Consider the following 24,740-nt stretch of genomic DNA (forward strand, 5'->3'; position numbering starts at 1 on the left):
TTCACTGGCTGTTCCCCAGGGTTTTCAGCATGGCCAGAGAGAGTGAAATGGCTGGAGGTAAATTTCTGTGCCCTTAGTGAATGTGCCACCACTCCCTGGAGAGAACATCTCACCTCGTGCACAGAAAGGATCACTTGAACTGCTGGTCTCCTAAAACAAGCCCTCACTTTCTCTACCTTAGCTGAAGTTGTAGCACCTTGACAGTTTGGGCTCTGGTTCCAACCGTTTGTCTCTGAAGCCTAATAAGGAGAGCATCAGAGCGTTGTGAGCAACTCAAGAAATGCAGCTTTATTATACATCTTTGCCTGCTTGCTTTTTAAAATTTTATTTGTTTGTTTTGGTGTTTTTTCCTACATCCTCCTGTGTTTCCCATATCCAAGGAAGGCTGCTGAAAGAGTGGCATAACAGATGATGAAGAACTCTTGATGTCGTGGCCTAGATCAGTTAACAAGACTGTGATGCTTCGTCCTCTCCTTTAGAAGTGTCAGTTACCATTGTGCACAACAAAGGGACTGAACAGCTTCCCTCATGGCAACCCAGTTCCAGGGACGTGGGTTTTGTCACATTAGTTTCTTCCCTGGCCTCTTGGAAGCATTGTTTCACTTGCATTGCCACAGCTTTTTGATTCATCTCTTCACCTCCTTCTTCCCTCCACTCCTCTCTCTGTCATCAATCTCTCTTCTTAATAAAAACAAATGAGCCAAATTATTACTGCTCTTGAGCATCTTATGAAGCCGAGCATACACTTTCATTTTCTAAATCACAAAATCACAGAATCTTAAGGGCTGGAAGAGACCTTGAAAGATCATCCAATCCAACCCCCTTGCCAGAGCAGGACCTTCTAGAGTAGGTCACACAGGAACTTGTCCAGGTGAGTTTTGAAATCCCTGAGTACAGATGTGGTGATACTTCAGAAACATGAGATACTGCTTGAAAAGCACTTCCAAAATGTTGTGTGATATGTGGTTATAAAAGTTATCCATAACTGAAGCATGGGTCTTTTTAAAAATCTCTCTTTAAGTGTGATCTGCTGCAAGCACACACCAAAAAGGTAAACTAAGTGAATAAAAAGCAAGGTGAGCCTATGGGCCTTGCATGCCAGTGAGATGAAGCAACCTGGGGCTTCTGTCTTCTGCCACCCACAGCTATTAGCAAACCCAGTGACACAAGTTTTGATAAAAGAGGAGCAAACACAAGCCTGTGCAGTTCGTGGTGCTCCTTTGCTGAGGGGTTACGGAACGGTTTGCAAATACTATGATTGAAAATGCTAACTCTCTAAGGCTAATTAAAAAGCGTGCTGAATTTTTATCTTCCCTTTTCCGTAGCCATGCCACCCAAGGCTACCCGATACCCCTCACCAGGTTGTGTTACAAAGGCTGCTGCCACGATGCTGTATGCAACTGATGACTGAACGGGCAGCCACGGGCAGCTCAGTGGGAACCTTTCCAGAGCAGACTGGCTTAGCAACCTCAGAATTTCCTTTTGGTTTCTTTTGATAATGAAGAAAGAAAACAGTTTTTCTTTTAACTATGACTTCTCAGGAAGAGGTGAGTGAAGCTTTGGAAGCATGTGATATCCCCCAAATAAACAACACGTCGGTGTTTATCTTTTATGTAGCATACTTCATGATGCTGTTTTGTTTCCTGATGAACAATTTACAGGCCAGTTAGAAGGCTTTAAAAAATATATTTAAAAATCATGCACAACAAGCAAACTGTCCTTTTTCTCTGCCTTAAAGCTAGCAGATTCTATATACAATTTAATTGATGTTCATTTAAATGTACGTGCAATTTAGCAAATGAAAGAGTAGAAGCCTTACTGCCGTTGTTTGCTGAGGGGGGAAAAGGTATTCCAAGTGACTTAAAGATACAGCGCAACAGAATAAACATGTAACCTTTGCCTAAAATCTGCCATTGCAAGCATTTTCTGGGACTGACTCTGCCAATACGCTGCTTTTACAGCTTACCAGCTCCACTGTCTCTAACGAACCTGGCCATATTTCACACTGCTGTGAGTCCAAAAATCAGATTGCTTTTGCCAATGACTGTGAAAAATTGAAGTAATAAATTAACATTTCAAATCTATCTACCTTGAATCCTAGTGTAGCCTGTTTTTATTGTTTTTTTACTGAGTAGAAAGAGATCAAAGGTTTTCTGGAGTAAAATTCAATGGGGCCCTGCATAAGGATCCTGTCAGGAGCTGTGCAGGTGTCATATGCTTTTTAGTCTTCCTGTTTCCTATTGTAATCAAAGAGCAGGGTATGGATTCACATCCTCAGTGTGAGTTATTAACAGGAACTACGGTGCTTAGACAAATTGGAACAAAAATTATCTTTGGGAGGTTGCTGGTAAGCTAATTATAAGAGCCCCTCTCATGAACTAAGCATAGAACTTAGCTCTGAAGCGTAGAACCAGCTCTGGGGTCCTCAGTGTGGGAAAGACACAGATCTGTTGGGGTGAGTCCAGAGGAGGGCCACAAAAGCGATCAGAGGGATAGAGAACTTCTGTGAGGAAAGACTGAGAGTTGATGTTGTTCAGCCTGGAGGAGAGAAAGCTTTGGGGAGACCTTACTGAGCCTTTCAGTACACATACTTACAAGGGCTTATAAGAAAGATGGGGACAGACTTTTTTGCAGGGCCTGTAGCAATAGGACAATGAGTAATGATTTTAAACTAAAAGAGGGTTGATTCAGACTAGATATAAGGGACAATTTTTTTTCAGTGCAGATGGTGAAACACTGGAACAGATTGCATAGAGAGGTGGTAGATGCCACAGTCTTGGAAACATTCAAGATCAAGGACTTTAAGCACCATAATCTAGTTGAAGATGTCCATAGTCACTGCAGGGGGATTGTGCTAGATGACTTTTAAAAATCCTTTCCAACCCAAACCATTCTGTGATTCTATGGTAATATTTTTCAAGGTGATTTTCTTTTTTTCCTGTTGAGTCAGGTACAGGAGACAAATCCCAGTACTGGAAGTCTTGAAATCATCTCTGTTACAGAAGATGAACCACCAGTATCAGAAGTTCAGTTTTCTTTCAAAAGATTCTTCTTCATACCACAAGCAAGAGTGGATCCCAGTGCAGATGGATCTGGTAGGGATACTGCACAGCTTTTTGACCTTTTTAATCTAAATGGTGAATATAAGTCTCTAGCCTTGCCAAACTATGCTTGCCCAATCAGTCAGAGAAGAAATCACTTAGAATTAAAAAAACCCACAACATCACTCCCCCAGCCATAAAGTTTGCCAGCATATTAACAGGTGGTGACATCTTGTGTCAGCTTGCATACACAAGCATTCTTCACAGCCAGATTATTCACTTCAGCTGCATAGCAAACATTTACCCACGCTTTTCAGAAACATTTTTGAACAGCTGATTTGAAATTTTACCAACCTGGAAGTCTGTCCATTAAAAAATATGAATATGCAATACAGCAGCCTTGGAGGAATAAGCATGCAGGTTTGTTATTTTCCATAGGTTTCGTGGCAAAAATAACCATTAACTTCAACAGAGGGAGGCTGAGCATTAAGGAATTGGATAAAGCAATTTAATTTTCTAGTCTGTCAGTTACTACAGCTGTCTAAGATTTTTGGCATACAAGACACCAACTCAATGCCCAAGCCAGTTACTCAGCTGCTGCTGAGAAACTCTGTGTAGACTGAGATTTACTTGTGAGTCTGTAAGCACTGGGACACACTCCTCACCTTTGACCGAATGTAAGTGTCTGCCAATCTCAAACCTGAAGCTTGAAGAATGAGGGGGGTGAAGACCTGCATGAATTACAATTGACAACAAGGTTCTGCCAGTTCCTGTGTGTACCCATGATTGAGCTGTGTGTACTATTTTCCCATAGTTTTCCCTTTATATATCAGAAAATATTTGAAGCAAGGGAGTTGTTTGTTATTTTCAGTGGAATCTGTTGTCTTCCAGATTGACAATACCACTAAGTTCAGCTATGGAGGTAGTTGGTGAGTGGGACAGGTCCAGCTCATGAATTGTATTCAGCAGTTACTGGTGATGTATATTGTACCTTTAGATGCATCTGTTTTTCCTTGAAAACTCAAAATTCAGCCTTGAGTCATTGTTCTGTTCTCTCCTTGTCTTTATAGCAAAACTTTGAACAGATCACCTGTTTCCACATTTTTCGAGACTAGTTTGAGGGTCCTGATTTTTTTCAAATTCAACTCTATCTTTTTCAGTTAACCTTGCTTCAAGGACCAGTGATTTGCATTCTTCTTGTCTGGAAGACCTATTTATGAGTCCATCCTGTCTTTTTTCCCAATATCCCTTCTCCTGTTGGAATCTTTAGTCTCTTTTGTGTTTCAGCGCCTCAGTTGCCTCAACTCTGGAGGACCCTCTAGTGCATGAAGCAGAGCTATGTGACCTCCAGCCTTGTCCCAGGATTTTGGTTCTCCCAGACACAGTGCTCAGAGCAGCACCCACCTGGGACTAAGGCTGGAGGGAGTACTGGGACTGTGGGCTTAGTACCAGCAAGAATCAGAAAGCATCACACACAGAAACAGTCGTAAAGGAGGAGGCTCAAACTAGTTCATTCTTAGCTACTTCCACTGAAAGATTTTATCAGTACACTTGAGATTTCTGAAGACTTCAGAGAGTATAGGTATACCCTGCACACAGGTTTGACTACACAAACAAAACAGGTCTGCATTTCATTTTTGTTCTGTGACTCAGAGTTTCAGGAGAGGTGCTCATATACTTCTAAAGCTTGTAGCATGATGTAGTCCATGAAAATAAAGATTTAGAGCTCATAATCTAATTTGCATTGAAGTAAGGCCGAGTGCTGTGTAAGGGTGTGATTCAGACCCCTCACGAGGCAAATGCTAAAGGGATATCTGAGAACACTAGCCAGCCCCAAAGTATTTGGAGCCTTCTCAGCTCTGAGCTAGGGCATCCAAACCCCCCCAGGTTAGGTCAGCTCACAAGGTGTATGCAGGGGTTACTACTGCCATCTAATTTAATGTTAGATAAATCTTTTTCTTTGCAAACTCAAGCTGATTTAACTTCACGGAAGCTGTTCTGTCTGTCTGGTTTCTAGGAGATATCGAACCTCCTTCGATGTGCCATGCTTTTACCTCCCTAAAATACTTTCCATATATCTGTGGTTTATTCCTTGCAGTAATCCTAGCAGCTGCCATTGGCTTGGGTGGTGAGTACAATTAGTTATTCATTAAGTTCTCGCTTAACCATTCATATGCTTAATTTTTCATGAGCCTTTTACTTAGAATGGAATTAAACTGCTACTGTGGCTTGTTTGCTGAAGTAAAAAATATTGTTGATGTGATGGGTTTAAATTTTATTTACATGTAGGGATAAAATAGATCTGGCACTCGTGAAAGGATTGGTGTAAAATTTACAACACTGAGGAATCTGTAGCTCTAGGAAATGTTTCTCTAGTAAAAATTCACTGATTCCCCTCAGGTGGTGAGCTAAGAGTTTAGGAACTGGGGAAGGTGTCAGGTAGCACACACTATATTATTGTCCTGTAATTCACTTCTTTAAGTTTGTTTTCAAATAATTTAAGAGCTTTCCCCTACCACAAAAAAACCCACCACTTCTACAAAGGAGAAGAAAATACAGAATGAGATTAGTCAAATATGTTGATGCTAGAGCAGTGTCTTCACCCTGCAATGGGGATAAGCTTGTGGGAGGGTGAGACATACACTAGGAAGAGACTGCACTGGCTGTATTTTGCAGGGATCTCCTTGCTTTGGCACTGAGGGGCTGAGGCACCAGGCAGAAACTTGCCCTGGAGGGAAACATAAACTGGGTAGAGGGAGCTGGGAAGGAGTCAGCACAGACAACAAGGCTGACTCATCCTACAAGTCATTACTAATGGATGAGTTTAGCAGCACCATGTAGCAACCTCCAGGTTGTGTTTCAGAAGTTCCTAGAGAACAGGAGTGGTCTTTTCTGTAGCAAGACAGAAGAGAAATCTGTACAGATAATGGGAGTCAGAAGTATTAAATTAATATCTTTCATTCTTCTTAGTCCAATACAACTGCATTGGGAAGTTTCGCTGCCGATCATCCTTTAAGTGTATCCAGAAGTCAGCCAGGTGCAACGGTGTCTTCAACTGTAAAGATGGAGAGGATGAATACAGATGTGGTAATTTAAAATTGGTTATGAATCTCTCCTACCTTCTCCTGGCAGGTTATAAAGACATATATGTTGTAAAGAGTTTGGGTGAGACTAGAAAGATAGAGACTGATGGATTATCTAAATCAGCACTTCGGAGGAACAACCTATCTGGTGTATTGATTTATAGTTTATGAGAAATCAAACGGCTCTGAGATAAATGTGGTAGCTGCTGAATAGTGCTAGTGCCATATTAGGTATGTCTCTCTGTTAGAAGTCTAGATGCTTTTTGACTGCTAGCACTCTTCTGCCTGCAAGGTGTGCCATCACTGCTTTACAGTGTGTACAAACAGCGCTCCCTGTATTGACCAGGACACGGTCGCACTGCCAGTTTTGAAGGTTGCAAAGACTGTCTTAAGGGATGTGGGAATGGGAGAGATCAGCACTGCCTTTTGTGTGTTGAGTACTGAGGAGTTTGCTGCTTCACATAAGAAATGTATGCCTCCATGTCCAAGTTTCTCTCTGTAATAGCTTTGGGGTTCACAGGGCCATTTTTAATGATCCCACCCTGCCTTATGCTATGGAAGGTGGCTGTGGTGTTTGCTGCCACTGTAGGTGTTTACTCTTATTAGCAAACAGAATAACTGAGTTTTAGATCAGTGTACTTGTAACTCTGACTCCTGTACCTACCTACAGGTAATGAGGCAGCACAGCTTTTTATCTGTGCAATACCAGGAATGACAGCAACCATGAGCTTTTGGCCCCAGCTAACCCTGCATGATGCTTTCAAACTGTAGTGTGTTTTCCCCAGGGAGGCTTTAGGCCTCTGTGGAGCCTGCAGGCAATGCATCTACTTTTCTTATCTGCCTTTGCAATGCCATAACACTGGACAGTGAGTGCCTGCAGGAAACCTTTGTCCAGCAGTGACCATGTGCATGGACTCTCTTCTCCCTGGGAAAACCACAAAGGCATGCCTGCTCCAGGTCCAGGTGCCTCCTGCTCCTCTGGGACTCTGTGCTCTGGCAGCAGTGAGGGGTGTAGGGTGAGGAAGACATGGAGTACGATGGGACTGTGGGCTATGGCTCTTGATCTAGGCCTCCTGTGGTGTTTCCCCATCAGTCCCTTGGCCAGAGGCATAGAGCTTGCAGCAGTGCCAGCTCCATTAAGCGGCTCAACCCCACTGCCTGGCTGTTGTGAAAAGACTCCTACAGGAAAGGACTGTGCTGAGCAGAGTGAGGTTGGAGTAGGGAGGGAGTCTTTGCAAGGTGAGCTCTCAATCTGTGCCTCTCTCCTCTCTCCATCTGTTACACACTCAGCAGCCCAGACATACCAGCCGCATTTCAGCAGAAGGTAGCAAGGCAGAAACCCCACGGAAGCCCAAGAGTGGCTGAGTACAAGTGCGTCAACCTCTCTGACTGTGCTGTGCAGCACAGGAGGTACTAACAACCTTTAATCATAGGTTTCCTCAGTGCCAAGCATCTGCAGCTCCCACACACTGAAAGTCTTGATTAGGCTCACTGGAGGGCAAGGCAGCCTTCCCCATCTGTATTAAAACTAACATCCCCTACCCATTCCTACCAACACAAACTTTCTTTCCCCTGGCTGTTCTAGCTCAGTGTACCTCGGTTCCCTTCCTTACAGGAGAAAACCAAAAAGCACAGAAAAACTGTAAAAAGATTCAACTAATGGAAAAGACAAGTAGTAAAAGCTCAGTGAGACAAGGAGTATGGATGCTACAGTGGTGCACTGACACTACTGTGCACCTCTTGTGTACCCAGTGGTGGTTCTTCACAACTCAGGCTTTTCTTCTCCTGAATCTCAAAGTCAGGTTGAGTGGGAAGAAAGCAGTACTGCAGGTGTTCACTTCTGGATCCTGGCGAACAGTCTGCTCTGACGACTGGAAAGCAGAGTATGGAAATACTACCTGCAAACACTTGGGTTTCTCAAGGTACGGACGCAAAATGCAAGAAAATGTCTTCAGCATTTTGAACAAACTCTGAGGTTTACAATCTTTCTAATGAAACCTTGTGTTAGTCTGTGCTTTAAAAGAAAGAAAGGACATAACCTTTGTGAATGACATAGTTGAAGAGATTTGGGATGATGTGGGAAATAGTCTTGAATACTTGTGCAGTGCAAATATAATTTACTACTGCTATAAATCCTGGATGATGGCTAAATACAATGGTTTGGTTAAATCTTCCCTACTGGTGGCAGGTGCCTGAATCCTACTTGTGTCTTTAGTAGCTTACAGCCTGTTAGAGAGGCACTAAAAAACGTATGAGCATTTTCCATTTCTTTTACTTCCTCTGTAGGAAAATTGTACACATAGTTGATGTAATGACGTGTTAGAAATTAAGGTCCACCTCATAACTAAAGAAGGACCTGATGTGGCAGTTCTTACTGGAGTAATCCCAGCCTAAAAAAAAAATAGCACCATTTCTTTCAGAAACCTTCACACAATTAAGAAGGTTTGTAGTTCTGATTTGTAATGTTGTTCTGTTATTTCTTACAATGGTGTCATTCTGATTTCTGCCTATTGTAGTCAGTAGTATATAGCTTCTTTGACTGAGTTCTCATCTTTAAGATAAAATACATTTCAGTTGTTCAACAAAAAAGACAACTAAAAATTACAAGTTATTCACCCTTCCTGCTGCAAAGCTTAACTAGAAAAAGGAGCCAATGAGCTTGTTAGAGCATCAGGAAATGTGTCAACTGGCTACAACAAAATCTTTGTTGCAATATTAGAATTAAAATTTACTTTGTCTGCCAGTTAAATGCCTCTCAGCATGTCTTTCACACATGACTACAGCAAAAATATGTGCACGTTAAAAGAAGAGCTTCTTGGGGACGATGAGACTACTTTATCAACTGTCGGAATCTGATTATTGTGGTTGCTATACTGGGTTTTCATTAGCAGAAGTGATAAATTATTTAAACAGATTACTGAACTGCTGCCTGAGGAAGCTGTGTTTATGGTTTATTTGCAGTTATGTGAGTTCAGATTACCTGCCTGTGGCTGCAGTTGAAAAGCAATTCCAAAGACATTTTGTATCCCTCAGCCACTTGTTATCAGCTGATCAAGTGACATCCCTGCACAACGCAACAAACCTCAGGTATGCCTCAGCTTGTTCATCCTGACAGAAAGAGAGCAATCAATAGAAGGAGAATTACTAATAGTTTAAGGTTGTTGTCATCTTTTTTCAGTACTTCATAAGTGCTTGGTGTTGTTATGTATCATAGACCAAGGTTCAGTAGCAGTCTTATGAATAAAGAGCCTGACCCAAGGCCCATTAAAATCAGTAAAGGGTTTAAAACGAGATAGTTAAAAAGCCTGTTTGTCCCGTAGACACCTGGCACTTCTTTTTCCATTGTGAAGCAGTTTGTTTCAGTTTACAGATGCCTAAATATTTCCCAGTGGGCTTATGAACCCTTTATGGTCATAGAATCAGACTCGTTTCAGATGGAAAAGACCTTTAAGATTCTTGAGTCCAGCCTTTGTCCCAGCCCTATCAACCACTAGAACATTTCCCTAAGTGCAACATCCAACCATCTCTTAAACACTTCCAGGGACAGTGACTCCATCACATCCCTGGGCAGCCGTTCCAATGTCTGACAACCCTGTCAGTAAAGAAATTCCGCCTTGTATCCATCCTGAACCTCCTCTGGTGCAAACTGAGACTGTTTCCTCCTAGGGAGAGCAGAGTGACCCCCCCCCACCACTCTATAACTTCCTTTCAGGTAGTCGTATAGAGCGATAAGGTCTCCCTGAGCCTTCTTTTCTCCAGGCTAAACAGCCTCAAATCCCTCAGCCATTCCTCATATGTGACATGCTCCAAATCCTTTACTAGCTTGGTATCCTCTCCAGCACCTCAATGTCCCTCTTGTAGAGAGGGGCTCAAAATTGGACACAGTATTTGAGGTGCAGCCTCACCAAAGCCGAGTACAGGGGAATGATCATCTCCCTCCTCCTGCTGATATTGTTCCTGATACAGGCCAGGATGCCATTGGCATTTTTGGCCACCTGGGCACACTGCTGGCTCATGTTCAGCCGCTGTCAACTAACGGTCCCAGGTTCCTCTCTGCCTGGCAGCTTTCCAGACACTCCTCCCCAAGCCTGTAGTATGTTGAGGTTTGTTGTGACCCAAGTGCAGGACCTGGCACTTGGCCTTATTAAAACTCATGGCATTGACTTTGGGTCAGCCATCCAGTCTATCTAGATCTCTCTGTAAAACTTCCTTATTCTCAAGCAGATCAACACTTCCACCCAGCTGGGTGTCATTTGCAAACTTAAGAAGGGTGCCCTCTATCCCCTCATCCAGATCATTAATAAAGATGTTAAACAGGAGTGGCCCCAGTACTTGAACCCTGGGGGACACCACTTGTGACCATCCACCAACTGGATTTAACTTAATTGACCACGACTCTTTGGACTCGACCATCTAACCAGTTTTTCACCCAGGAAAGTGTATTCCCATCCAAGCCAAGAACAGCCAATTTCTCTAAGTGAACACTGTGGGAAACAGTGTCAAATGCCTTACTAAAGTCAAGGTAGACAAGATCCACAGCCTTTCCTTCATCCAACAAGCGGGTCACCTTGTCATAGAAACACATCAGGTTTGTTAAACAGGACCTGCCCTTCATAAACCCATGCTGACTGGGCCTGATCATCTGTCTTTCCTGCATGTGCTGCGTAATAGAATTTAGGATGATCTGCTCCATCAGCTTCCTGGGCACAGAAGTCCAACTGACAGGCCTGTAATTTCCCAGATCATTTTTCTGTTCCTTCTTATATATAGGTGTTATATTGGCTGATTTCCAATCAGATGAGGCCTCCCCAGTCACCCAGGACTGCTGTTAAAGGATGGACAGTGGCTTGGAATGCACCTCTGTCAGTTCTCTCAGCACTCTAGGATATACCCCATCTGGCCTCATAGATTCGTGCACATCAATGTGGAGCAGCAGGCCACTGACCATCTCCTCCTGAATTATAAGGGGAAATTTTGCTCCTCACCCCTGTCTCTTGGCTTAGGGAGCTGACTTTCCCCAGTGGAAATGCTGCTGTTACTAAAGACTGAGGCAAAGAAGGCATTAAGCACCTCAGTCTTATCCTCGTCTTTTAATATCAAATTTCCTTCTTTTATTGTTAATGTATTTATAGAAACGTTTCTTACTACTCTTTACTTCTAAAGCCAGTTTGACTTCTAGCTGGGCTTTCGACCTTCTAATTATCTCCCCACATAACCTAACAACATTCTGATTGTCCATCTCTTGCACCTGATAATTGCTTGTTTTTCTTAATTACCTTTCACTGAGAAGCAAGCTATTGATTCAAGGAGATGAAAGATCACATGTTGAAAACTGCTGCTAAACCTAAAGGAAGAGTGAACCACTCTTCAAGAGGACAGCACATGGTCTGCAGGCTCCTAATGGTGCCCAAACTCCTAACCTAAGCATTTCAGCTAAATGCCATAGGTAGATTGGCAAGTACAAGGCTTTGTAACTCTTTTAATATATGAGTTAGTTATATTTATGTGCACATAGCTATACTGGAGTATGACACAACAATGAAAAAAAAAGATTGGTATTTGTGAATGGAACTAATACTGCACTGTTTTTGCTTCTTAGAGAGGAATGTACTTCTGGCAATGTGATCATCTTAAAATGTTTGGGTAAGAATCAGGAAAAGCGAAAATAAAATGAGTCCTTTTTCATCCACTGAATGACAAGAATTGGGAGAAATTGTGTATTCAGGGCATACTACACCGTGGGTTAATCACATCAAGGAAAAACAGTATTTCTTTTATAAAAATAAAAAGAATTTTAGAAAGTGAGAATATGCTGTGAGGGCAGACTGGAAGTATCAGGTAGCAGGAGCATTTAGGTCAGAATCACAGTAGTAAGTAGACATTTTAGGATTATGAACTGAGCCTGTGAACTTATGCTGTAATTTCAACTCTCTGCTGTCTTGGTGAGGAAAGGAAAATTTTGTCTTAACATTTGAACTTTTACCCATCACCTCTCTATGTCAGCTAGTTTTCAGATTGGGATATGAAGAGACAAAAAATACCAGCAAAATAATCACCAAGGGGAGAGGACATGCTTCAGTCTGCCTATGCGGGCCCTTGGGACCTTGTGCATTTATGGAGGGCAGAACAATAGGTTTTACAGCAGAATTGAGTACCACGTCTGCAGGAGAGAAGATGTGAGCCCCACAGGCTGCCAGGCAAAATGCTGCAGGAATGGGAGGGAGGAGGAGAGACCACAGGGGCAGCTGCAACCTGAGATGTGGGCCATGGGATGTAGAGAGACCTCATCCCTAAGCAATGCTGGGAGGAGAAGGGCTGAAAAGTGACCAAAACCACACCTGTGTTTCTTCCATGGACCTTCCATGGACTGTAACCTTTGCTTTCTGGCAGCATGCGGGACGCGGGCCAGCTACGGGCCACGGATTGTGGGGGGCAATGCATCCTCCCCCCGGCAATGGCCCTGGCAGGTCAGCCTGCAGTTCCAGGGGCACCACCTCTGTGGAGGGTCTGTCATCACCCCGCGCTGGATCATCACAGCTGCCCATTGCGTCTACGAGTAAGTCTCCAAATCCTCTTGCTTGGAGTGTCCCCACTTGCAGGGGGTCTGTGTGTGGGGCTGCTGCAGAAGAGGACTAAGGCAGTGTGCTTTCTCTTAAAACTGCAGGAGAGATTGGGTCATCCTTATTTCGTGGGTTTGTTCCATGATGTTGAAACCATCTCCCTTCTTTCATGAGAGCGATTCTTTATTGAAAAAAAGTCTTGGTATATTGAAAAAAAGAAAGTGATCCAAATCAGAAGGCCCATTTTTCATATATTCTGGGTGCTCCCAGCTTCTTGGGAAATCTGTTTAAACCAACTTTTAAGTGCTAGATTTTAGGTATTCCTGATCTGCAGTTTCTGCACATTCCGTGTGAGTTAACAACTCAACTGGAGCTTGTACTTGGCTGCCCTGGTACTCTGGTACTCTGAAGCTCTAAAATAAAATACACAATCCTTTCCAAGTTGACAGGATCAATCAGTGGTAGTTAGTGAGCAGTACTGTGCTTAACACCCTTTACCACATACTCACGGCTCCTTTTCATGCTGCTCAAAGCAGTCTTTTAGTGATAAGGAGATGCTAACCTGTTATTTAGACTCATCTTCTTTATGTGATAAATAGTGAGATATCTGGTTTTACAGTCTTGTTTATTGCTAATAGTGCAGGAGAGCTCCTCTCATGCTTGGACAGCTAAAATCGGATTTATCTGACCACATTTAGGTACCCACAACACGGATGCCTGCTTCTGAGCAACTCCTGTAGGATACTTCTGTACCCAGTAGAGAGATGTGACAGACACTTTTAGATCCTATTTAGAGCCCTATGTTGCCATAAAAAGAATTACTTAGGAATTAAGCATTTTAGGTCTTTTGTCCTTAGTTCTTGTTGGTTGTGGCATGTTCAAAGGCAGATGAGGATGTGAGCTGGCAAAATAACCCACATCCCCAGAGCCTTTTCCCAGCACTGCTGCTAAACTGCTGCCAGCCTGACGAGATGAAGCCAAGAGTCAGCTGATGGCAGAAGCATCTTCCAGAAGGACAGTTTCTCCCTTGCAAACACCTTGTCACAAATGCTGCTGAGGTAGCCAAATGGCTGAGTACAAGTGTGCCAGGCAGGCAGCATTGATAGGAGGACGGGCAAGATAATGATGCACAGCTGATATACCAGCAACTGACTGTGTTACTGAGATTAGTCATCCATTCTATATCTTTTTTTAATTAGGCACAAAACATAGTCAATATCAACATAGGTAAGCAAGTACAGCAGATTGTAGCTATTTGCTTGTAGAGTTTTATGTGGTTTGAAAGCTCAGGAGACAATTAGAAATCCTGAGAGTTTTCCAGAAGTTTTTTCACTCTCTCCCAATTCTTTGTTTCAGCCTGTACTTGCCAAGCTCATGGAGTGTGCAAGTTGGTTTTGTGACTCAACAAGACACCCAGGTTCACCCATATTCAGTGGAAAAAATTATATACCATCGAAATTATAAACCCAAGACAATGGGAAATGATATAGCACTGATGAAACTGGCAGCACCGCTTGCTCTCAATGGTAATCCTTCCTGTTAGCTTTCACTTGACTTTCTCGTCTTCCCGTCTAAAAAGCAAGAAGGATCTTTCCTAGTACAGAAAGGGAAATTTCTGCTGGCACTATATTCCTGACACAGAACTGTTGAGTGGATACCCACCATCTCTAAAAGCAATGAGAGATGTGCAGCATAGATGAAGTCAGCCTGCTGCTGTGACGGCAAGGCAGTGATCCCTGTTCAGACCACACCAGCAGAAATCCCCCAATCTTGGTACCAGGAACTCCTCTGTACTCAAGATCCAAGCACAGGGAACAGCAATGAGGTCACAAAGCTCTGCAAAACATTCCTATTCTGGTGTTGGTTTTCTGAAGGCATTTAATAATAGGCAAACATTAACTTTATTCTTTCTAAATATTTTTCCTATCTAAAATAAATGCCCTGCCTCATTTTACTTGCAGGTCACAGAGATGGTTATCCTGTCCTTTCAGCAGTGTCCAAAGCTGAAAATCAAGCTTAAATTTCAAAGAGAAGAAAAGGCAATTAAAATCTCGTGATGCATTTAAATTAAAACTCCATTTATTTTCTCAGCAGGATGCTACCTACAGTTGCCACAGTTAGTCAGTTGAAATAATGTATAATAATACTGTGTGAATTTAAATGTTCACCTGCCAATACCTTCTAATCACTGTGAGCTCCCACCAAAAGGGGTCTATCTCTTTGACCCATCCAGATTGTCTGTTCCTAAATCAGTTATCCTGAAATACTTTAAGCTTCCACTTTGAATGAAAATTAAGCTTGATTTTGTTCTTTTTTCTATCTCAGTTAATGCTGTTTTATTTTTACTGGGGAATGAGTTTAAGATGCTAATCAAGAACAGTATGGCTCTCCATCTGAGTAAGATACCTGCTGTGCCATAGGGCGTTTTTGGAGGCTCCATGCTGGATGCTTGATCCTTTGAGCTTTTCTCACTGCACTGTGCAGAAGTGAACTACTGGGAACTGCCCAGCAGTACCTTGTATCTTCCCTCCCCTCCTTTCTCAGTGCTAGTGCATCTTGACCTGTCATAGTTTGTTCTTGTGAGCATCAAACACCAATTATATTACACAGCACTCAGTACCCCGGAGCATAGGGGCACTGAAACTCTGAGAACCATTGGATAGGAAGTAAAGTGCACTCTATACCCCTCATTGCCCTTTCAGAAGAGCAGAGATGTGCATGCAGGCTTTGTAACATGCTGCTGCACAAAACCTGTTACTTACCATGGTTAGCCAAGGCCACTTCTCTGCCCAAGCAGGATGCCATGGGTTCTCTGATCTACCTGTCAACTGTGGACATGGTGCGTAATTTTGTCTATTCTTCAGTTTATTGATCTGCCAACACCTCCTTCTTTTGCTTCATACTTGAAACTAATTAGGCCTGTTGGAGGTATTGCTTCAAACCAACGGTATTGCCCATAAGATCTTCAGAACTGCCGTGGGGAGTGGGTGGTGTTCATAACAAGTTCACTGCAAGACCAAGTTTCACTGAGACATACAAGTCTTTGCTAAATTTTAAAAGCAACTATCTCTTGTCTCTCTTCCCCCTCCCCACCTTTTTTTATTCAAATAGGTCACATAGAACCAATTTGTCTGCCTAATTTTGGTGAACAATTCCCAGCAGGGAAAATGTGCTGGATATCAGGATGGGGAGCTACTGTGGAAGGAGGTATTTTAAATGATCTGCTGTTGATTATACTACATGAAAACACATACAGTAAATACAGGATTTGGCTGGAGCATTGTTCAACATTAAATTTTCTTGACTATTGGGGTTTGGGATTAGGGGGAAGTGTTATGCTTATCCTGAATTGCAAAACTGTTGTACAAGGAATAGATGGGTATACCTTGTGAAAAGATTGAAAACCACATATAGACAGCAGCACTGTCCACAATGTTGTTCTCAGCTCTAGTCAAACAGGTTGCATCCTTTATGACTTCAAGCACAGTAAGCACAACATGAATACAAGAGTCAACCATCCATTTTTTTTTTTAGAGAAAGTATGTATGCATTTTCAGACAGGTCGGGTGATGTAGAAATCTGATTTGTGAATGACGTCACAAAGCAAAGGGTGTTCTTTTTCTTCCTTCCCATGACTCACAGGTCATCTTAGGTGCTGTTATGTACTGAATCACTTTCATATGAAAATGCTTGAATTCTTAGACCGTTGCTTTTTATCATTCTTCATCTCATTTAACATGTTCCCATTGTTCAGAGAACAAGAACGGTATGTTACCTGACCTATAGATAATAGGGAAAGGCGAGGAAAAAAATTAAAGCAAGGTTTACAATGTAAAAAGTCAGCTATAAATTGACAATAGGCAGTGTGCAAATACTCCCATTTATAGAAACGATCCATTCGGACTCTAGAGAATACAAAATAAGTATATATAAAGCAAAACAGATGTTTACAGATGATTTGTTGCGTGAAAAAACAGGAGATAAATTTGAAAAAAGTTTTGGTGCTAATATTGAAGACAATGTCCAACTCTCTTTTAAGTCCATTACTGTCATTGATTGTCCTGTTTGAAGTAGAAACACATAGTCTATAGCTTTATATTACATCCTGTGATAGTCTACAGGTCTATAAAGTTACTATTTACTGAATTTTGTAAGTGGTGGGACATTTTAGTTACTTTACACATATGTTGTCATTTTAACCCTCTCTCTTTCACCCTTACTGACAAATCTCTCCTATACTAAAACATTTTCTGTTTGTAATCATTAGTTTCAAGGATAGTTTTGTTGTTTTGTTTTGTTTTCAACAGGTGATACATCTGACACCATGAATTATGCAGGCGTTCCTCTGATTTCTAATGCAATTTGCAATCATAGGGATGTCTATGGCGGGATCATAACTTCTTCAATGCTTTGTGCCGGTTTCCTAAAGGGAGGGGTAGACACCTGCCAGGTATGGAAGTTTCCAAACTGCAATCGAGCTCATTAACAGCAGAAATGGAAAAACATGAGTGATAAGTTATCAGAAGGCACTCCCACGCTTTTCTTGGGCAAACATTTGGTTTTGTGCCATTTACTCTGTTGCCATGAACATCCATCACTGTACAAGCATTCATGTGCTGCAATTCCCTTCTTACCTTTCTTCTGTCGGCCATATCTGCTACTTCTGAAGCCAAATTTACTTAAGTCATTTCAAAATTTCTTACATGTGCTACAGCATGATGCCATCCTTTCTTTGCTCTGGCTGTAGCCTCTGCACTGCACTGAGTTGCGTTACACTGCACTGTTAGCAGCTCCAGAGACCTGCAAGATGTAGAAACCTTGCGTTGAAAAGCAGACGAAGCATATGTCAATGGAGAAGCAGCAGCTTGTGATTTTGGAAAGAGCAGAATAAGGCAGGGGAAGGAAGAGAGGGAGAAGTGTTTGATTAACTGAGAGGACTGGTAATGCCTCTGGGGACAGGGGCTCGTAGCAGTGATGGATCAGAGGATCCTTCGCAACACAGGATGGCGGTGATTCAAAAATCACTGTCAGAGGCATAATGTTGTCAGGCCTCAACCTCAGTATTGTCAGGTCTCAATACTGGTTGACTCGCCCAACTAGTCATGGATGAAGAGCAAGGACTGGGGAGGAACTTCATGTTTTCCAGATTTGCTCAGTCCCCATTACACATGGGACAAGACAAAACAAAGGCATTTAGGTGCTTAGATCTTCATTTAAGCATTTATTTCTATAACTTCCCCAGCAAGGCACCTGGCACTAGTACATCACTATGCGTGTGAGAACTACCTAAAGACAGTATTCTCAGCACCTGGCTCCAAGTGACAAAATGAGCCCTACTTGCCAAAGGGAGAGGCCAGTTCTAAGTGACTTTTTTTTCCCCCTGTGTTTTTTTCTGTTGCTGTACTGGCTCTGACGCTCATAGGACAGGAAACAGAATTTTCAGTACTTAGGTGTGAGTATATTGAGTTGAATCTGCTTAGCAAAGTGTCTGGGAATAGACAAAAAAGCAGTGTGTGAGGCTGCATGCAGAAGCAGGCAGGGAAAGAGGTGGGGTACAAGCTGGTTGTTGCAACCCTGGGCTCAGCTCAGCTCAGCTGAACGGCTAGGAGCTTTTTGAGAGAAGCAGCTTGGAGAGACTAAGTCCGTGGCATGGAGACTGCAGATCAACAATGCTCTACTTGCAGGACAGGCACATTCCCAAGCACTTGAGTGTTGTTTAACAGCAGGCTTCAACACTGATTCTGTCCTCCTGTGCTGCTAGCTGGGGAAAAAAAAATATGATCTAAGAGATATCTCTAAGAAGTCTCCAACTTCTGCTGTAATGTTTGCTTTTCCCAGGGCCCAGAACAGAGCAGAAACAGGAGACTGAATTACTGCACTATGCCTTTCTCTCTAACCCCCTGAAATAAACATTCCCCTCCTTTTCTTGGGGTACTGATGCTTGTTTTAATACTTTATCCTCCAGGGAGATAGCGGGGGCCCTTTAGCATGCGAAGACAGGAGTGTCTGGAAGTTGGTGGGGACCACCAGCTTTGGAGTGGGCTGTGCAGAAAAGAACAAGCCAGGCGTCTACAGCCGAACTACCTCCTTCCTGGACTGGATACATGAACAAATGGAGGTCTGGTTTTGCCCTGTCTCTCTGTCTCCAGCTGTCACTTTGCTCTGCCTGTGTCACACAGGGTTTAGCTTGTATTTGTCACAGCTGATTTGTGTCATACAGAAATGTGCAAGCTGAGCATGTGTTTGGGTATGGAGGTGCAGGTCCATGCAGAGCAGACAGAGCAGGGTGCTGAACTTTTAGTGAGACCTGTAGAGCACTGGGGCAGAGGCAAAGAGAGGAGAGGAGGGTGGAAGTGACTGCAGGGAGGGCCTGGTGGAGCAGAGCAGGGAGCAAGGAGGTGTGAAATGGCTGAGTGAAGAGGTAGAAGGGCAAGTGAAGAGATGTTAGGGGACTTATACCTGAAGCCATGAAGCTGCTACAAAAAAGCACCTGGGGAGTGGAAGCTCAGAGGGCCAAAGAAATTGAGGAGCAGGCCAGGCAGTGTTGGCTGGAAGGAGAAAAGCACAGAGGCAAGGAAGTTGCAGCCACCTTCAGCTGACCCGAGGGTGGCCCACTCTCCAGAGACCACATCCTCTCCTGCCAGCACTTCTCCAATGTTGCCAGAGAGATGCTATATTCAGTCAGCAGGGAGAGTTGTTACGCATCAGGTAGTTACGCATCCAGGCAGTGAGCTGTTGCTTAAGCAGAGGTATCTAGAGCTATTTCAGAGACTCTAGGCTGTCCTACCTGGCTCACAAGTGTCCTTGCAGAAGGGCAAAGATCTTCAGATATCCTTGGGTGGTATCCATGATCTCCATAGGGATATCTCAGATACCCTGCTCAGGTAGATATGATAGAAGGTCTATGGGAGATCTGAGCCTTCCAGACTGACTGCTGGAGGTCACACAAAGTGCACTAAGAAACCTCAAGTGGCACTAGACAGTACATATGCAAGGCAACTGAGCTCTCCTCCTCTGCCCTGGTGGGAGGCACATAGCTCACAAGTAGTCACAGAATCACAGAATCTCAAAGGTTGGAAGGGACCTCAAAAAATCATCTAGTCCAACCTCCCTGCCAGAGCAGGGCCACCTAGAGTGGGTCACACAGGAACTTGTCCAGGTGAGTTTGAATGTCCACAGAGAAGGAGACTCCACAACACATCTGGGCAGCCTGTTCCAGTGCTCCCTCACCCTCACAGTGAAGTTTTTCCTTGTATTTCTTTGGAACCTCTAACATTCCAGCTTGTACCCATTGCCCCTTGTCCTGTCATTGAAAAACACTGAGAAGAGACTAGCTTCATCCTCTTGACACCTGCTCTGTACGTATTTGTAAACATTAATGAGGTCACCCCTCAGTCTCCTCTTCTCCAAACTAAAGAGCCCCAGCTCCCTCAGCCTTTTATCATAAGGGAGATGCTCCACTATGCACAAGTCCCCTATGCACAAGCTCTTAATTGTCATCTTCGTAACGGCAAAGCCACCCAAAACCACCAAAGTGTATATCCCATCTGGTCTAGCTAAGTCCTCCCAGACAGTGGTGCCAGTGCTGATATTCCAGCACTCAATATACTGAAATGAATGAATAGCAATGATGCTATTCCAGCACTAGCAGTACAGCCCTCTAGCCCCAACACCTGCCTTTGCCACTGTGATGCCACATGATGAAATCACTCCTGTCCCCACCTCATTCCTCAAACTGAAGTGCCAATATTGGTTATTCACAGTCATAAATGCCTGAAATAAGGTGATGTGTGCAATTTCAGTTCAGTACCACATCTACATCTTGCATGACACACAGAGTTTTCATAACCAGTATTACACACAAAGATTTATGCTATTATATATCTATCTATCACTCAACAAAGTTAAACAGGATAACATTTCTAAATCTTTAAGATCCTATTTTCTTCCTCCCAAATATATACATCATTGTGACTCATTTTCAGATGCGGAAGCCCAGTTTTCAGATGAAGAATTCATATCCAATGAAAACAGAGATCTCCATTAAAAACCATACAGCTAAATTTTTTGAGCAATGTGTTTTAGTCTGAGAAGGGTAGGGACATCCTTCAGATGTAAACATGAATTCATTAATTTATTATCTTAGAAAGGATTTTCATCTGCAGCATAGAAATATGGATGCTTTTTAATGGTCTCTGAAACAAACCAAAGGAAGGTAGAGCTAGTGTAGCTTTGAAAATAGAGCTAAAGGAAGTGCTTGCACCTAACAGGTCTGTATTATGGTATAACATTGCTGGTCTTCTGCTCTTACCTGCTATTGCCGACCATGGACCGGGGTTCATTTGGTCTCACCAGAAGATTCTATGCTTTGTCAAACAAAACAGAGCTTAGCAGAAGAGTTACGAAAGAGATCCATTTTGATCTGAGAGATGCAAAATTGCAAGATAAAGAATTTGGCCATCAGCATACCTTTGAAAGCTTTCCTTCTGGAAATTAGCTTTATAACAACTCATCCATCATGGCCAATCTTCTAAAGCAAGACATGATCAAAGAGGAGTCATTTGTGTTTTCTGATCCTCCATTTCCAATTTGGAAACCTGAATAAAGAGTTTCACTCTCTCAGGTTTTGAGTAGGATACAAACATTTTGCTAAAGGCTATCTCCTGTGAGTGCAAAGAAAAGTTTTTTCTTGCTTTCCACTAAGTGGTTGAAATTGATGTCATTTAGCAAGGTGCTTCTCCAACACTGTAAACGGGATTTCTGCTGCCACCATTTTGAACCACTTACCCATTAGGGAAAAAAGCCAGAGCTTCCAGTACTAAGGAGGATATCAATGACCTACACACATTACTACCTGAGAAATATTATGCTTCAACTATTAAATCTGAATAGATATGAAAGGTTCCCATCCCAGCCAAAAAAACCAGCAAACCCCAGAAAAAAAACAGAAACTAGCAATGGAACAACTGAGAGGAAATAAAATAAAGCCCTTCAAAGCAAACCTAACTCCCTGTATGCATGTGTCCCCCGCATGCAGTATGTCCCACTGTGACTAATATATTCCTCCATCCCCCATAACCATATTTATTTATGTTTCTCATACAAGGCTGAGAACCAGTGCAATAAAGCCATGAGAGAAGCTGATGACATTTGCTCAGATTTACAGTACATGCAAAGGGAATTGGACAGGTGGTGTACTTTTCTGAAGAACTTTATCTGGCAGAGTCTCATGGTTTCTCTAGTGACCCTAGTACAGCAGAAAATAGTAATTTGCTTTCAGAGTTCAATAGGCAGCAATATGAGTGTTTGAATCAATGCCTACCTAACTGGTTTTGCTTCCCAGAGAGAAGAACTGCGGACCTGAGGAGAGCGGTGGTGCTCTGGCCTTCTGAAAATCCTCATCGCACTCCAGCCCCACAGAAGGACCTATCACACTTCTCTGGACAACTGCTCTGAGTTTTGTACCTTCACAGACTACTTTCTACCACTTCTTTTTGGTACTAGTAACTGTACTTAATGAAAACTCTTGCACATTCAGCCTCTTTTGGATGGAAGAGACAGTTGGATTCTGGATGATGGGCTCGTGTCCTTACTGACAGCTACAAATTACACATATATACAAAATGCTAAGATAGCATCCAGGATGCTATCACAATAAAGTTTTCAGGTACAATGAATACAACACTAGAGCAATTTCAGATCAGGTTGCTGGCTGTTATTTTAGTACTTACATTCCAAGAACCAGACTATGAAAAGACACTTTTTCCTGGAAGTATTCATATATAAGATCCATGCTTTGCTGCACAGGCAGCAGCAGCTTTCTTTGAGGTCATAAAGCAAGCAGGAAGCAAGCAGCTGGCAATTTTGGCAAGCATGTGGGAAGTGTGTTCAACTCTTGTTAGAAAAAAAGTCTCTGGGTTCAAATATTTTTATCATATGGCTGTGAAAAAAAAAGTCCCTAAAAATGGAATTCTTAGATGTTTTCTTGCTGTAAATAGCTCTGAAATGAGCAACACACAGGTTGTAACTTTAGTGAGCTTACTGAGCAGTCTTAAATGGAAGAGGAGCTTTTTTACTGCCTTTCAATAGTCTGGAGAGACAAAATCCTTGCTCTGTGATGCACCATGCAGTGGAGTAGCCATTGAATACCCCCAAGCTCACATCATGTACTACACTTCACCAAGGCACTCATACTCAATTGCCTTCCCTGTTTTCCTTCTCTTTCTCTGCATACAGGACAATACAGTTTCTTCACTCTTTGTACCTATTAGTGACATTGGTGGAGCGGATGAAGTGGTGCCAGATAGGCATGGACAAAAAGTGCTGCTGTGGTTTCCTGTCCTACAAGACAATTTAATGTAACAGCCTCATGTCATTAGGTTGGAAAATGCCTGATTGTTTTGCCCCTACCCTTTGTAAAAATCCTGGGATGAAAGCTGTGAGTTTTAGAATTGATTGCTAGGGACTAGGTGAGCTGAACAATGGATAATATTGTGAGAGCTTTTCAGTATTAGCCAAAAATGATTGTATCATATGATCAAATGCTGCTAATCTGCTTGAAATGTGGTTTTGGGTGCTGTCTGTATGCTTCTAAAGCAGTATCTGCATCACCACTGTCATCCACCACTGCTGCAAGAAAGCGTTGGAGGAACTGGGATTGCATTCTTAATGCAACATATTGAGTCAAAATCTAGAGGGAAAAAGAAACCTACACAAACTGCCAACCTCCACGTTGGTTTGATCTCAGAGGACATTGCATTAATAACTTTCATCCTGGCTGAAGAAACTGCAGTGCAATGGAAACAGCACTTCCAAAATCAGCATGTGGTTTAAAAGAAGGATTAATGTAAAGCTGACACAAAAACTGGAATGAAATGGGAAATTTCAATTTGACAGAACCATGACAGAATTAAAACAAAATATGTTGAATCCTTGTGTAACTAAGACGTTTTCAGAAGAGTTTTAATGTTCATTGTTGTTATTACAACATTTTCATGACCTCAACATGGCTCATGTTTTCATATTATCAGCAATCTGGAGATGAGGGAACTGTTCTCTGAGCTCATGGGGTTGTTATTTCATATTTCTGGAAGGACCTCTGAAAAGTCTCACTAAACTCCTATTTCCATAAAAAGACTGTATGAAAAGTATCTGTTGTGATCTGCCTTTATATTGAAGAGAAATCCAATGTAAAATGTAGAAAGCTAGAGAACTCTTCTTAACAAGAAGCCACATTGACCCCTAGACCAATGACAGTTCACTTATGAATAGATCTGACCCAGTGAGTTTGCAAACTCTGATTTCTGTTATGCCCCTTGCTGGGACATCTCAGGTATAGGCAGAATACAGAAGGGACACTCTGTAAAGCTGGATTTTCTCAGTTATGTCACTAACATGCATGCTAGAGTTTTTTTAATACATACAATCATAATATTAGCATGTTTCTTTGTGTTAGCCCAGGTGAAGATATGTGGGGTTTTAGGACATTTGCTGTGGGAAGTGTTTAGTATAGAGATGAGCATTGTGATTTAGTCTGAGAGGGGTAGGACTGATGAGACTACTGGTAACCAGTATTATAGCTGGAATTGTTAGACAGTGAAGTAATTTTTCAAAGAAATTCTATGACTTGTAATCAAGCCTTTCCTTTTTTTTTTTTTCATTTTCTTCTCTCAATTCAATTACAATAATTGTCTACACTGCATGTCCATGCACAAAGGCCTGCCAAACCAGATGGGGCTCAAGGCAGCTCTAGTTTAACTAATCCTGATTAGGAGTTTCATGGTAAACACCTTGGAAGTATTTAAGTTCTTTATACTAGAGGAATGTATGTCTGCTACATTATTAAAAAGGATGATGAAACAACGATGATGAAACTACAATGATGAAACAATGGTTGCTTTAACATAGAGTTAGATTACAGCCATAGTATCCCTTAAAATACAACCTACTTGTGTGCACAACCCATGGAGAACCTTGCATCAACTCTTAAATTAATCCAATGTATAGCTTCACAAAAAATGTCCAGCATGTGAAGAAAAATTCCTTTTCCATTCATC

At 42.4% G+C, this 24,740-nt stretch overlaps 1 protein-coding gene across 1 annotated transcript; it reads left to right on the forward strand.

Annotated features, from left to right (window-relative positions):
• Positions 1-1,529: 1,529 nt before the first annotated feature.
• On the forward strand, positions 1,530-22,048 carry TMPRSS3 (transmembrane serine protease 3). Its single transcript, XM_061988621.1, has 13 exons — positions 1,530-1,547; positions 2,951-3,095; positions 5,059-5,169; positions 6,012-6,128; positions 7,923-8,046; positions 9,086-9,211; positions 11,724-11,767; positions 12,515-12,680; positions 14,041-14,210; positions 15,796-15,891; positions 16,992-17,134; positions 18,650-18,802; positions 22,028-22,048. The coding sequence occupies exons 1-13, from the start codon at positions 1,530-1,532 to the stop codon at positions 22,046-22,048; spliced, it is 1,434 nt and encodes a 477-aa protein (XP_061844605.1).
• The last annotated feature ends 2,692 nt before the right edge of the window (positions 22,049-24,740 follow it).

This window comes from Colius striatus, chromosome 1 (genome assembly GCF_028858725.1).
Source record: "Colius striatus isolate bColStr4 chromosome 1, bColStr4.1.hap1, whole genome shotgun sequence".
Classification (NCBI taxonomy): Eukaryota; Metazoa; Chordata; class Aves; order Coliiformes; family Coliidae; genus Colius; species Colius striatus.

Bases quoted from the DNA above. Each gene is read 5' to 3' on its own strand.
- TMPRSS3 (XM_061988621.1), top strand. The intron at 11,768-12,514 runs GTAAGAATCAGG...GCTTTCTGGCAG, and splicing joins GATCATCTTAAAATGTTTGG to CATGCGGGACGCGGGCCAGC. The intron at 17,135-18,649 runs GTATGGAAGTTT...TTTATCCTCCAG, and splicing joins GAGGGGTAGACACCTGCCAG to GGAGATAGCGGGGGCCCTTT.